Here is a 16,503-nt window from a genome sequence, read left to right as displayed (position 1 = left end):
TCACCGGTCTTTACTGTAAACACTCTCACCACTTTCCTCTCCGCCTGTCCCGTTTCTCTGGTTATTCTCCATCTTTTCTCACAGATGTGTGTCTAAGTGTGCGATTTGTTTATTTTCACTCAAACTCTCGAATCTCTCCTGACCCGCGTGGCTTGCTCGCTAATTATCTAATTTACACATAATTACTTGGATGGGCTACAAAAAAACAAACAGCGCAGGTCATTCCATGTTATCCAGATCCAAAACAAATCCATTAAACAAATGTCTGTAATTCCCAACACAACATGCGGTGCGGAATTACAAACACTGCAACACGAGATCCGGAGGTTTGTATAATTTGGGGAATATTTTCAGCAGACTCCAAATGAATTCCAGCTGCGGCCGAATGAACATTAATGGAAACGCGTATATCATCATCTATGGCTCAGACCGACTCCGTTCAAAACACCAGATCTGGATTAAATCCAAGCTAATTCATGACTTCAGTGTGTGTTTTATTTTACAGAACATTATAACATCGTTCTGGATTCTGTTCGGTCAAATAAAGCGCTTTCCGAAGACTGTCATTACTTTCGCGATCCATTCTTGTTAGTATGAGAGTGAAATGTTCACCTTCAGTAGAAAAAATGACATTATACATTGCACACGATATACTGTACGTGCTACCTAGATTGCCAGTATGCTATCTAAATCATAACCTATATTTTTGGAAGGTCCACATGTGAAATTTGAAAATCTGAAAACCCAGTCAAATGCATCAGTCTCGCTGTGAGAGCTTTACTCAATACTGCTAACAGCAGACGCAATTATGATAATTAACCATTTCTAGTTAGTCCTAATTAAATCATTAGAATTTAGCAGGGTCATTGTGTGGGTTGTCATGACAACAGCTATGATTGACAGTTTAGCTGAACTTGTTATTGTTAACAAACTATTTTAAAACACTTTTGTTAGTCGAAATACAGCTGAAATAAAATAGAAATATGAATATATGATGAAAAGTTTAAACTTAAATGAATATGAGAAATGTTGCCTTGGCCACTAACTGAAAAAATATATGTTGAAGTTGAAGTTATTTGAAGTAAAAAAAAAGAAAGAAAGACAAAAGCACATAACAAATTTACTAAAATGTAAACTAAAACTAAAAATATAAATATAAAATATAATAAAAATAAATAAATTCAAAATCCTAATAAATACTGTAATAGTTAACAAATAATACTAAAATAACACTGAAGCTGACTGAATGTTCAGAAATAAATTGTTTAAGCTGAAGTACTAAAATTACTAAAATAGAAATATAAAAAACTAATACAAATGACAAAAGCATAAAACAAAATTACTAAGACAAACAATTATAATAAAAACTGAAAATATTAAAACAAAACTTATTCAAAATCTAAATAATACTACAATAACACTGAAACTAACACATTAAATGATTCTCCTTTTATTTCTTATGAAATAATCATTCTTTTTTTGGTAGTTGTTGCTGTTTTGTTTCAATCAATATATTTATATTTTATTTCATCCCAGATGAGGTTTAAGTTTAGGCCAGACGGAAACATACCATAGAGTAGACCAAATTATGATCGCATTAAGTTTTAAAGGCTGAAACTACAAAAGAGACGCGTTAAAAACAGCTCAGAGAAATAGACAGCCTTGATTCAGACTGAAGGAAAAGATCTTGCTGGCACAGTGGTCATGTGATGGCTGAGGGTGTTTATGGGTGAACTGTGGAGTTTCAGAGAGCTGTAGCGCACCCTGCTGCTCACGCAAGCGGTCTACTCCTCTTTCTGCCTTTATTCTATAGATTACAGAAGAGCACAGGAACCAGTGGTATTTTAGCATTATTTATATGATATAGTACTTACATTTTGAGTTACCTTTTTTTTTAAAATAGATTTTCAGTTTTCCTTTTCATTTTTGTAAGTAATGTGCTTTTGCCATTTTTATAGTTTTTTTTTTTTTTTAGTTTTTTTTATAAAATATATTTCTGTTTATCTTTCATATATTTTTTTATTTCAGTTCTAGTTTTAGTCATTTTAGTACTTTTTGTCCTCTAGCGATTAATGAATAAAACGGCATTCATCTTGAGGAACAAAATAGTTTTTTAAATGGGTGATTTGTTATATTATAGTTTTCATATTTTGAATTTGTTTTTATTTTTATATTTTCTGTTTTCATTTAGTTAACATTCTAGTAATTTACTTAATACACCTACATTTTATATATATATATATATATATATATATATATATATATATATATATATATATTATTTTATTTTATTTCATTTTCAGTTTTAGTTTTTGAGAGAATGAGAAATGTTGCACAGAAAACTAGCTGAAATAAAATAAGTTTACTTATCCAAAATAAAAATACATTAAGCTCCAAATTGACTTTTTAACAGGTTCAGTCCAGTGCTATTTTATCATTGTGACACTATTACAGTTTTTACTAACATTCTGAAGGAGTATTTATTTATTTATCTTTAGTTAAAGTTTTAGTAATTTTGCTGTGTATTTTTGTCATTTTTATTATTATTATTTATTAACTTTATTTCAGTTTTGGCTTTAGATAATTTAGTACATCAAGTTTAGGTTTTTCTATTTCATTTAATATTTAATGTTTATTTTCATTTTCAGTATTTTTTATTTTATTTCAACTAACAATTTTTTTTATGGTTTTATTTTTTAGTTAACTATAATAGCCCTGGTTCTTGCCTTGATCACAGCTCAAGGATCAACCATTGTGTGGGATTCGAACCTACAACCTTTCCAGACCACAACTCAGAGATGCAAACAGGTACGGGGGAATCGGAGGCATGTTCCACACAGAATTTCTTTTAAAGATATTTGCTTTACATGCTCATTTCTAGTTACTTTAAGGTATTTATATAAATATATATATATATATATATATATATATATATATTTTTTACATTATATGTCCAAAACTGTAATTAAACTGTAAAAAAACAAAAAAACAACAACATTTTTTAACATCTTGTTGCAACATTTCGAATATATTTGGTCAAAATCCCATGTTATAAAAAATGAAGTGCTATGCAGGCTATTTAGGATAATATTGGCTCATTAGACAGCAATGCTGACCTAAAATGCAAAACGCTTGCCCTCTCTCTCTCTTTACTCTCTTTCCCACATCTCAGACCTCAAATACATCAAATATTACCCTTTTAGACATAGTTTTTGAAGTAAAGAAAATACTATACAAAACGTATTGAAACAATTGAAACCAGTTGCATAAACGTAGCCATCTGTGTCTTAAGAACTAGTTTGACCAACTAGCAGTTGCCAAGCGCTAATCAGTCTTACTTTTCCAATACAAACAAGACCTACCTTCATACAAACAATCTACCTTTTCATAACTGAATTTGAAAAAGCTATGACCAGTCTTGAAGGGGAAAAAATTACATGACTAACTTTTTAAGACTAGTCAGACTAACAGTTCTTTATTTACCCTTGTAAGGTATTCTCTCTCACCGGACTTGTGTGTGTGATATAAAAGAGGAAAGCATTTGGACCAAAGCACTGTGAGGCAAGGGAGGGGGAGACTCAAAATGTTTGATGCCTATGATGACAACTAAACAACAGCATTCAGTGATTTGTGCAGCGGTCACTCACTGCTGTTTCCGGGCGGCTGCAGGCTGTGTTTGGTGACGGCGCACCAGCCCACGGGGAAGATGTCCCTGGAGTCATAGCGGCACCAGTAATCGAAGGCCCCCCTCCAGCCGTCGAACATCACGAACACCTCTTCCCCCTTCACCTCGCCGATGGTGGCCGGACAGATCAGGTACGGGTTCTTCTTGTCCACGGCCTCCAGTTTCATGCCGGGCTTGAAGCCGTTCTGGGGCGGCCGCAGCGGCTCCTGATGGAATTACAGAGCGTCAGTGTCACCAAAACCTTTTAATGTGATTGCATGTTGTGACACCGTCATCCGTGCAAATGAATTCTCTCTCTGAGGAGGTCCAGCACCTTTTTAAACGCCGTGGCAGGTGCTATTTCTGCTCCATTAAGGGTCCTCAGGAGAAACATGGGCCACGACGAGGCGTTCATCCTGAATCCTGAGGAAACGAGGGAGAGAGAGACGCAATTATTATCCGTGATTCTGCTCCAATGTGATCGCGTTCATCTCCAACAACAGTCACAGCAGAAGACGGGAAACCGGCAAAACGGGAAGCTGAAGGCAAGCAAAATTAGAAAAGACAATATAATTTCCTGCAACAGACTAACGTTGTTATAATTAGCTAACTGTAAAACTAAAAATACAAAAAAACAAAAACAAAACAAAAAAAAAATCGGTAATTAAAATAAAGTAAGTGTAAAAATGTAATGGAATATTAATTTAGTTTAAATTGAAGTACTAATATTATTACAACTAAAACAGAAATTGAAATGAATAAAATCTAAATAGGCATATAAACAAACAAAAAAAAACCAACTAAACACAAAAACATGAAAAATAAAAATTATTAATAAACTCTAAGGTAGTAATAAAATATAAGAAATATTAAAAAGTACTAATTAAAATAGGAAGGCAGGCGACATTAGAGAAAAGGATGTAATTTTCACTGCTGTTATCGTTAACTAAAACTAAATACTGAAAAACATTTGTTACTTGAAATAAAATAAACATTAATAGCAATAAAATATATAATATAAAAACAATTTCAGTTAGTTGCGAAGGAAAACTTTCTAATTTTTGTTTGGTTTAAGATGAAGTGCTAAAATCTTAAATAGATAAAAACTAAGAGAAAACACTAAAATACACAGCAAAACTGCAAAAACTAACTCAAATTAAAATGAAGATGGAAAATGGGAGAATAAAAAAGCAAATTCTTTCATTTTTGTTTAGTTTAAGATGAATAAAATCACTAAAACTAAAATAAAAACTAAACAAAAACTGACAGAAATGATTAAAATGCAACAAAATTGCAAAAACTAAAATTAAAATGAACATGAAAAAATAAAAATGTATTAAAAATATGAATAATACAAAATAAGCAATAAAATAAATATGAATAAAAACAGGAAGCTGAAGACAATTAACATTAACAACTGAAATAAAATATAAAAAACCTACACTTGTTTTATTTCAGTTGGTTGCAATGGCAAAATTTCTCTTTATCGTTGAGTTTAACCTGAAGTACTAAAATTACTACAACTAAAACTGAAATTAATATTAATAAAACTAAATAAACATATTTTAAAAAAAGAAATAGAAACGACTAAAAAATTAAACAGAATCTAAAATGAAACAGAAATGAAATGAAAACAGAAAAAAGGTCATTCAAAATATAAAGACTATGAAAGTGTAGTAATGATACTAAAATAACACTGCATCAGATCCCTCTGGAAAACTGCCTTATGGAAATAACAGCCAAATCAGTCCACTTGTTTCTACAACTCCTATTAAACATTAACTCTGCATTAAATGATTCATTCTTCTGGGATCAGCTGTGGAGGGGAAGTGACATCACTCGTACCCAGCGGCGGCTGCAGCATGTCTCCGTTCTTCTCGCAGGTTCCGATTGGCTGGATGTCGGCGGAGTCGACCAATCGCCAGAAGTCGTTGGTGCTGTCGCTGCCATCCAGACGGAGGCGGAGCCTCACGCCCATCAAGCCCATCACCGTGGCGATGCAGGTGGAGGTGGAGTTACGAGGGTCCCGGGCCTCCAGCTTCATTCCCACCTTGAAGTCGTTGGAGGGAGGGATCCGAGACTGAGAACAAACACCCAGCGTTAACATACTATGAATTATTTTGATAGGTATTATTTATTATAAAATAATAATCTGAAAAATATACACTACCAAAAGTTTTTGAACAGTAAGATTTTCAATGTTTTTTTAAAGAGGTCTCTTCTGCTCACCAAACCTGCATTTATTTAATCCAAAGTACGGCAAAAGCAGTAATATTGTGAAATATTTTTACTATTTAAAATAGCTGCTTTCTATTTGAATATATTTTAAAATGTAATTTATTCCTAATTTCAAAGCTGTATTTTCAGCATCATTACTCCAGTCTTCAGTGTCACATGATCCTTCAGAAATCATTCTAATATTATGATCTGCTGCTCAAATTTTTTAAAATTAATATTATGTTGAAAACAGAATTTCTTCAAGTTTCTTTGATGAATAGAAAGTTCAGAAGAACAGCATTTATCTGAAATATAAAGCTTTTGTAACATTACAAATGTCTTTATCATCATGTCTTTTGATCACTTTAAAGCATCCTTGCTAAATAAATTAAATAAAAAATAAATATATATATAAATACATATATATTAACTCCAAGCTTTTGAATGGAATAGTGTGTGTAATGTTACAAAAGCTTTTTATTTCAGATAAATGCTGATCTTTGGATCTTTCTATTCAAAGAATCCTGAAAAAAATGCACTCAACTATTTTAAATATTGATAATAATATTAATAAACAATGTTTCTTGAGCAGCAAATCAGCATATTAGAATGATTTCTGAAGATCATGTGACACTGAAGACTGGAGTAATGATGCTGAAAATACAGCTTTGATCACAGAAATAAATTACATTTAAAAAAATATTCAAATAGAAAGCAGTTATTTTAAATAGTACAAATATTTCACAATATTACTGCTTTTGCCGTACTTTGGATCAAATAAATGCAGGCTTGGTGAGCAGAAGAGGATTCTTTAAAAAAAAAATTAAAATCTTACTGTTCAAAAACTTTTTACTGGTAGTGTAAAAAAGCTAAAGTTTGCATTATTATTATTTTTTTTAGTGCAATATTTGATCCATCAGGCTTTTATGGCTCATATAGTCTGATATAGTGAGAATATGGAGGAAAGGGTTAATGTGATTTTTATTCACAGAGCTAAAATTAAATTTTAAATGTTCTTTTAACACGGCCAAACCATCATTCCTCACCGAGACGACTCACCTGTCTGAAGCAGCTGGGAGGAGCGGGATCTGACGACGTCTCTTTCAAATACTCCTCCCATGAGAACGACTCCATCACTGCAGCGGAGAAACACACCGATGCTTCACAAACTCATCACCATCGCATTCAGCACTTAAAGTTCAGAGTCTTTACCTTTGACTGGTCCAGGACCTGTGAGAGACATGCTCCGGCCCGCTTTATCCTTCTTACTGTCTTTGTGATCTGCAAAAGAGAAATGAATTATGAAGTACGTCAGACTCAAGGCTTGAATCTCACGTACAGCATTTCTGATCACAATGTTCAGCTGAAGAAAAAGTCATAGAGGTTTGTAGATGATGAATGCATTGTCAACTCTGGGTGAAGTTAACAGTGTTGGGGGTAATGCATTACAAGTAATGTAAGTTATGTAATCAGATTACTTTTTTAAGTAACTAGTACAGTAATGAATTACTTTTTAATTTAGAAGGAAATATCTGAGCTACTTTTTCTATAAGTAATGCCAGTTTCACAGCTCTTGTGTTGCCATGTTCAGAGAAATCAGGAGTAAGTGCAGAGGCACTGTGTGAACATGATCTTACTGTAGATCTAGACTAAATATGAATATGTTTCTACTCATCTCTCCTGCACAAAAACAGATTCAGTATTCCTCAAAATGAATAAAAAGTCAAATGCAAACTCAGAATATGACTAGGGTTGGGAATCGAAAATCAATTCCAATTCCAGAATCGGATACTTGTTGTAAAATTAAAATTTCGATTCCAATAAAATTAAGATTTACCGATTACGTTGTTACGCCAGTAGGTGGCGAAAAGGGGCTGTTAAAATGTCTTGAATCATTCAAGAGATTCGTTCACAAATGCGGATTCATCCAGTAATGAGTCACTGAATCATTCATTAATTACATGTGATTTTGTTTAGTTGTCTAATTTATTTTCTTCGGGAACCAGAGTCTCCATTAAAAAAACAAAACAGACAAACTCAGTTTATCCAGAATCATGCAGCTCTTAAACGAGTCCGGTTTTTATGTGGCCTGCTGATTTTTGCTCATGGTATTCAGCTGCAACTAAATGTTTTGCAATAATGAGAATAAATATGTTTGATTTCATGGGAATCGAAAAGAATCGGAATCAGAATTGATAAAATTCAAACCATACCCGACCCTAAATATGATGCAAACCTGCAATAATTAAATATGTTAAATACTTAACATTATTATTTATGTATTTAATCGCCTTTTATTAACCAGTGTCTTTGCTACTGACCCTTGATGATCCAATTCAACCAAACTAAGCAAAAATGACACATCTGTGTTTCATTTTTGTTATTGCTAAACAGAACTTTCTTCTCCTGCGTCATATTCTTCATGCAATTTGTTAGAGCTGTACAGACGCAATTTACTTTTTTTTTTTTAAGCATGAGGCGTATTCATTTCACTTTTGTTATGAAAAGCAAGCAAGCCCTGCCCAGATTTAAAAAGTAACTCAAAAGTAACACAACACATTACTTTCCATAAAAAGTAACTAAGTAATTAGTTACATTTTTAGGGAGTAACGCAATATTGTAATGCATTTTTTTAAAAGTAACTTTCCCCAGCACTGGAAGTGAAATCTGTAAGTTACTCTCTGGATGTGTTTTACCCTTCAGTGCCGTTCGGACCATGTTGAGCATCGGCTGCTGTGTGAACGTCCTGCAGAGATCCGAGCAGTCGATCTGTGAGACACACAGAGATCATGGCAGATCTTTAGTTGTTACACTGAAGACATGAAGCATGTTTATCATTCAAAATACGTCTCTCAAGTGAGATGCATTTCATATAGTAGCAGAGTTTATGAAAACATGCATAGCTTTTAATGCTTGAATTGCTCCAATAATAGGATAATTCTTTGGAATTGGAGGACCAAACCTGCAGAAAATTAAAAGTTAAAAAAAGTAAAAATAAATACCTAAAGGTAATAAAAATGAATTATATTTGTTTTATAAAGTCATTTATTTATGTATTTATTTTCCTATTATTACACGTATGTATTTGTAAATTTTGCAGGTTTGGTCCTCCATACATGGGGCATGAATTGTTAATTTGCATATTATTTTTTATTGCATTTGTTTTAAAATAATTAATAATACCAAATTACCTCACACATTTGTGCGTGTGTGTGTTTTATATATATATATATATATATATATATATATTAATTAATTAATTGAACAAGAATAATGATATTAATTGAGCACCAAATCAGTACATTATTTCTATTAAAACAGAAAACAAATCTTTTAAATTGTAATACAATGTTTGATATTACTGTTTTTTACTGCATTTTAATATAATGTAAATTTTGAATTCTATAAAATATTTTGATATCTATATATTTTGTATATAATGCTTCTTTTTAAACAAGACTGATATAATCTCATGAAAACTCTGATATTTTAGTATTTCAAAAAATAAAATAATAATTGCATTACACAGTTTATGCTTGAGGAAGCAAAACACAATTTTAATGATTCATAAATAAAGTCGTTATATTTTTTGTCAAATAGCTTCATCAGGGTAGTAATGCCATTTTTAGGATTCTTATAAAAGATTAAAAATGCATTTTCAGTAAGGGCCATGTCACGTGAACTATTAAAGTTAAACCACAAATATCCCTAAGCGCTTCATGGCACAGGACACGGAGCTCTCTCTTATGAGACATGAAACAGAAAACACACTCTCTGCCGAGGGATGGAAACTTCCCAAAACACACAAACACACACACTTCATTTCAGCCGCCCACACAAACACACACTTCCTTCATACAGCAAAGAAACGAAAAGCATCAAATGAGCAAACTCTCCTGCGCTGAGCGTTTCTGACATGAACGTGACGACAAGAGACGAGTCTTATTAGATCAGTAATTGAATCCACACGCCGGCAGACAATTATAAGCTGAAGAAATGAGTTCGTTATTTATGTCAAGCAATTAAAGAGTTCATTCCGCTCGCGTCTCTAGTGACCTTCTCGCTCTGTCGTTCAGTTGTTCGGTCTGCCATCATAATCGCTCTCTTTCACTCTGACTCTCCTTCGTTCGTCTGCTGATGCTGCCTTCTCCAGTTTCACATTCACAGGCCACAGAATAATGTCAGTGTTTCTGTGCTAAAGCAGCCGATTTCTCTCTCAGACCAGGGCTTTTATTGATAAAACTAAAACCATTCATTACTGGAAATATATTATAATAATCTTAATATGATAAACCTTATATATATTAGTGCTGTCAAACAATTAATCGCATCCAAAATAAAAGTTTTCGTTCATATAATATATGTGTGTGTGCTGTGTTTATTTAGTATGTATATATAAATACACGCATATATTTATATTCATACAAATTCTATCATATATAAATATATTTAATATGTAACACATTTTTCTTAAATATATACATGCATATGCGTGTATTTATATATACATAATAAATATACACAGCACACACATATATTATGTAAAAAAATTATTTTGGGTGTGATTAATCGTTTGACAGCACTAACATATATATATATATATATATATATATATATATGTATAAAATATAAACAATCTTATTTAATTTCACTAAACTGCCAGGTCAACTTGAAGTAACAAAAATAACTAAAAACAGCAGAAAAATACTTGAAATAAATAAATTTTTTATTAAATATAAAAAGTAAACTTATTTTATTTTTATATTTATTTTACTTATTTTATTTATACTTATTTTAAACTGTTTAGTTTAAGTTGAAGTACTAAAAGAACGAAAACTAAAACCGTAGAAAATATTTTCATTACTTGAAATAAAATAAACATTAACTGAGATAAAGATTTTTTTTTTTTAAATTTCAGATAGTTACCAAGGTAACATTTCTCATGTTTATTTAGTTTAAACTGAAATATTAAAATAACTAAAACTAAATACACTAGAAACTAAGGAAAACTTTAAAAACTATTAAAATAATACAAATTACAAAAATACACAATAAAATTATGAAAAATTTAGATGAAATTAAAACTGAAAATATAAAAATAAAAACCAATTTAAAATATCAGTAAAAACTATTACAATTATATTATCAATAACAATAATAAATAAAATAAACATTAACTGAAATAAAATAAAATAAAATAACAAATTTAAACATTTTAATTCAGCTAGCTGCCAAAGCAACATTTCTCATTTTCATTGAAGTTGAAGTAATAAAACAACTAACAAAATAATGTAACTATAACTAAAAGCTATAGACATGTAAAAAAATTTTAAAACACACACAAAGAAATTACTAAATCTTTAAAATTAAAATTAAAACAGGAAATATAAAAAATAAATATAAACAAAAACTACAATTGTATATCAATGATATTAAAACAACACTGTCTCGGACAGGTGAAAGAAAAGAGTTTGTGGTTGTCGGCTGACTGGGAACACCACAAGTGTAACAAGTGGGGGAAAAATCCCCAAAAAGTACAAAAATGATGAGTAAAATTCTTTGGGAAGTTGTTATACCTTGTGTGAGCGAAGTTAGTAGTTTTAGTCCAATGTGATTACATTAACTAGCATTAATGACCAGAACACAACTTGAGGGTTAATGTAACAATTTACATAAAACTTTAATATGCAAATATTAAATTAGTTTAATTTAATTTAATTTAAAATGGTTATGTAAATACTGTCCAACAGTTTAACTTAAAAATTCAATTTACAATTACTGTAAAAATAATTTTATGCTCAAATGTTTAAATGAGATCCAATGTGTGCAAAAAAAAAAAAAAAAAGGTTGTAATTATAAATCTTACAATAAAATAGCACAATCTCAACTTATCAATGACATATGTTGTCAAATATTTTAATATAGAGATTTTTAACTATTTTTTTTTTTTACTGCATGTTTAATAACAATACACTGATGTAGGGGAAAGAATTCTCAGAAATTATTAGTACATTTTACAAATAATTACAAAGAAATGGCAAGTAATGCATTCAATTAAATATCCTAAAATAATATTTTCTTGTAAAACATACTCCAGTAATCTTTATTTTATTTACAACTTTAAAAACTCAATTTATTTTTTTATTTTTTTTACAGTGCAATAATAAACTTCACGCGTTATGGTCAGTTTTTGTGTGGAGTTGATCGTCTGTGAGATCAAAGGATCCTTAATTAAAACAACAGCTCTAATGATGTGTGCGGGGTCAGAGGTCATCGCTAATTAATTCTCCTGCTAACGAGTTCAGCTATAATTCATAAAATAATCATTCAGTTCATTCACCAAAAATATAAACTGAATATGCATGATTCTCATTAAATGCAATTAACACCTCAAATTCAAAAGAAGAAAATGTTTTTTTTTTAAATTATTTTACAAATACAAGTAAACATCATGGTAGTACTTGTTGTACTCAGTTTAATTTATGTTGCATTGTAGCATTTTTACATATGCTTAAATGTCATGAAAATAATGTTACAATGCAAAAAATCCTAATAGTCCTTAAAACAGGCTTCATTTATCATGTTTTTTTCCACTTTTGTTTAAGAGTGATTCTTAGCTTTAAGAAATTTGATAACTTGCTTTTATACTTGAGCTTGAACGTAGGAGTAAATTTCATGAATTCTCAGCACTTACGACTAAAATGGCACTTTGAGAAGCTTGATAAATACGGGCCCTGATTCTCAGACACGTCTAATAATGTTATTTTAGATTCAAGGTTTTCTCTACATCAGAGAGTAAACTATCTGTACGCAGTGCTAAAAAAACACATTATTCAATGCAAATCATTAGGCAAAATGACTCAAATATTCCACACAAAGAACGTCCTAGATTCACACACACACACACACACACACACACACACACACCCACACATACACACACATTTCACTGTTTTGCGTCAGAATTATGAATTTACAGTCAAATGATAGCATATGGAAAAAGATATAGGGCTGAAACCTATTTTTTTTTTGGAAAAAAAACTTTGAAAATAATTTGATTCATCTGTTTTTATCTTGATTAATTGGATAAAAATCAAACAAAAGCTCCTAAAAGTAACGTTAAGAATTTTTCGTTTGATCTGTAAAACTGATCATATTCCTGAACTGGTTTTGATAATCAATTATTCTGCTTATTTTTAAAATAGTTTGATAAGAATCATATTTTTTTTAAAAACTTAAAACTAACAAAAAGCATGCAGGTAAACATATGCAATAAGCAGAATATATACATATAATAAATATATACAAATATAAGCAGAATTTAATCTGTAAATCATCACAAACTGAGGATTGGATGCAGTGTTCATAAAAAAACTTTAATGGTTAATTTAAAAAATGTATTCACTGCACATGTAAAAAAATGTTTTTAAGTTGTAGATGAAAGATTATTGGAGTATGTTTTACAAAAAGACTGAAAGAGTATTTTGTTCCTTTACTCATATATATTTTACATTTAATTTAACGTGTTACTTGTCATTTCTTTGTGAAATTTACCAGCAATTTCTGAGTAAAGATTTCCAACACCCATTTTTTTTTTTTTCAGGGCAACAATTTAAACAAAACGGTTACAAAAAAATTGGCCAAAAGTTATCTAAAACTAAATTTAATGTCACAACGACTATAAAAATATTTTAATAAACAAATTTCACAAAAGGTTAGATCCACTGTATGCAAATAATTTTTTACTAATAAATCTTACTTATAAAACTCATTAATGACATTTGCCATCAAATATTTTAAAACAACTGATCAATTGTTTGAATCAATGATTTAAAAAAAGTTTAAAGTTTGATTCACTGGTTCACTCGTTGCAGTGAATCGGCTCAAACTGATTGACAGGTGGGGGGTGGGGCTTAGGTGATTGGGTGTGGTGGGCGGAGTCTGTCTGTGTTTCTCTGGCTTTTCATCATTCATAATAACAAACAAACACGCGCTCAGGACTGCTTTCATTTGCATGTTTGATTTCAAGCGGTTTGCATCATACAGCTGGCGTCCCTGCCCTCTCTCTCTCTCTCTACATCACAGACACGCTCCAGACCAAACACAACAACCTCCACCTGATCAGCAGAATATTCATCAAACACCAGACATTTACATCACAAACACACACATTCATTTATCAGGCCAACCAGCTCACAGCTTCTACATTGATAAAAAAAAAAAGAAGATAATAATAACAAGAAGACAAAGATTCTGAAATTTTCGTACAATGTACGAAATTATATCAGTTTTTTCCCCACCAAAGTATTACAGTTATCAAACATGTAAATTAATATGTGATCCCTTACGGTTGGTATGGATTTGTTTTTGTTTTTTTATATAACAAGAATTAATACATATATAATAAACTTATCTAAAAAAAATATTGTCAATAAATATTATTAATTATTATATAAACAAATTATACACATAAATACACATGAAATGTATTATAATTACAAATTAATAACTTATTTTTTTACATATATTGATTAGTGCAGTCAAACAATTAATTGTGATTAATCGCATCCAAAATAAAAGTCTTTGTTTACATAATATATGTATGTGTACTGTGTTTATTTATTATGTATATATAAACACACACATAGAGTATATATATTTTATAAACATTCACGTGTATATACATTTATATACTTATATTCTTATATTATACATAAATATATTTAATATATAAACATTAAATATATTTTTCTTAAGTATATACATGCATGTGTTTGTATTTATATATAAATAATAAATATACAGAGTACACACACACATATATTATGTAAATAAAAACTTTTATTTTGGATGCGATTAATCACGATTAATTGTTTGACAGCACTAAATTTATACATATAGATATGTATTATACATATGCATATGATATTTTATTATAATATATATAGTAATTAAAAGGTTTAATATATGATACAATTGTAAATAATCCATTGAAAACACTTGAAGAAAGAAAAACTATAGCTGTTAAGGCAGAATATCAGAACCACATAAAATGAATAATTAATGTAAAAATAAATAAATAAATAAAACATTTTATCCTTTAGCTGGTATCATGGTACAGAGATGGTAATAGATACTATGCTAATCTGATTCATAATCTATTATTTAATAATTACTATATTAATTTTTCAAGGTGTTTACATTGAGTTTCTAAATAGTTCAAATAATAGCATGATACATGTCGGAAAAAAACATGGTATTACCATGGTACCCTGTCCAACATGGTAGAACTGTGGTATTTAATTTAAGCGTAAACTTTGTAAATGTTATCATTTTTAATTTGTTTTTTATCTGAGAAAGCGGTAATAAACGGATAATACTGATATAATAACACAAAAAATTAAATTAAATAAAAAAATTAAAATTAAACACGACAGATAAATAATTCAAGACTGAGGCATCTGAGATTGACAGAGTGAATATGAGTGTGTTTACAAACGCTTGATTGACAGCTGATATAAAGCGATGACGACACACACCCCTGATCATACACATCACCAGCAATATGATCAATACCGACGAAAAACAAAACATCTGGCTGTTATTTGACCAGCCTCGTCCGGATCCACAGACACTTCACGAATAACAACATGAATAATCGCCAGCAGCACAGAAAGTGCTCAACATCAGGCAAAATAAACGCCGAAATTATCATATCTAGTCTTTAAAAAAGCTCTTCGTTGTCATCCGATATAACGACTAATATCATAACGCGCGGAAGAAAATAAAATAAGTGCAGAAATGTCGACCAACCTTCGCGATTTTGTCGAAATGTAGACAGAATTCAGCACTTTTCGCAGCTCTCCGTCGCCATGTTTGCGTCAGAACTGCGCATGCGCAGACGCACAGCAGCGTTGCGTGTTGCTTCTCTCGCTCATACGCAGACGTTTGCTATTCTACATTGTGAAACCTATTAGGCTACTCTATTTATTAAAATGAATGGCGTCGTAAACATTGTTTACATTAATATTTAATAATTAATTAATTAATTAATTAATTATAACCAGGTATGCAATTTGTAGATATTAAGACTATTTAATCAGTTTTTATTGTTTTAGTGTAGTTTTATCGTGTTCACTTGTTTACATGACTAGCCTGCTAACAAAATATGTTTTGCTAATGTTTCCATTTAAGTGGGCCGAATGAAAACGTTATTTTTTAATGTTTCCTCAACACTTTTTTGTTTATATTCTTTCGTTCTTTCTTTTTTTAATTTATTTTGCAAACGTTAAGGGAACGTTTCACTTTATAATTTTGTAAACATTAAAAGAACGTAACTTTTGAATGTTCTCTAAACGTTCTGAAATCAATTAATAACGCTTAAAAAATTCTAGATGAACATCTAACTAAAACATTTCCGAAATATAACGTTGTATGAATGATGGAAAAATATCGTTTTTGTGCTTAGGTTTACTCTGAACGAACGTTTTATTAACGTTACGTTTGTTTATAATTTCGAGAGAACCTTAGCAGAACGTTTCTTGTTAGCTTCATATTACAGATACGTATTGACTTTGGAATTTTAATTTGGGGCACAGAAATCACAAAAATATTCTAATTTA

The 16,503-nt window shown here is 30.4% G+C and overlaps 1 protein-coding gene across 1 annotated transcript in view; it reads right to left on the bottom strand.

The window, feature by feature from the left end:
- LOC131532137 (polycomb protein SCMH1-like) overlaps nt 1–15,826 on the bottom strand; it is a 37,380-nt gene extending 21,554 nt beyond the window's left edge. Inside the window, exons 1-7 of the mRNA XM_058763569.1 lie at nt 15,695–15,826; nt 8,578–8,650; nt 7,094–7,162; nt 6,941–7,017; nt 5,510–5,744; nt 3,999–4,087; nt 3,648–3,891 (exon numbers count right to left, since the gene is read on the bottom strand). Of these exons, the coding sequence (XP_058619552.1) occupies nt 3,648–3,891; nt 3,999–4,087; nt 5,510–5,744; nt 6,941–7,017; nt 7,094–7,162; nt 8,578–8,608 (745 nt within the window). The 5' untranslated portion in view covers nt 8,609–8,650; nt 15,695–15,826. The remainder of the gene's footprint in view (nt 1–3,647; nt 3,892–3,998; nt 4,088–5,509; nt 5,745–6,940; nt 7,018–7,093; nt 7,163–8,577; nt 8,651–15,694) is intronic.
- Nucleotides 15,827–16,503: the final 677 nt, after the last annotated feature.

The sequence above is a fragment of the Onychostoma macrolepis genome, chromosome 23 (genome assembly GCF_012432095.1).
Source record: "Onychostoma macrolepis isolate SWU-2019 chromosome 23, ASM1243209v1, whole genome shotgun sequence".
Lineage (NCBI taxonomy): Eukaryota > Metazoa > Chordata > Actinopteri > Cypriniformes > Cyprinidae > Onychostoma > Onychostoma macrolepis.
This window is presented reverse-complemented; position numbering and strand designations above follow the sequence as displayed.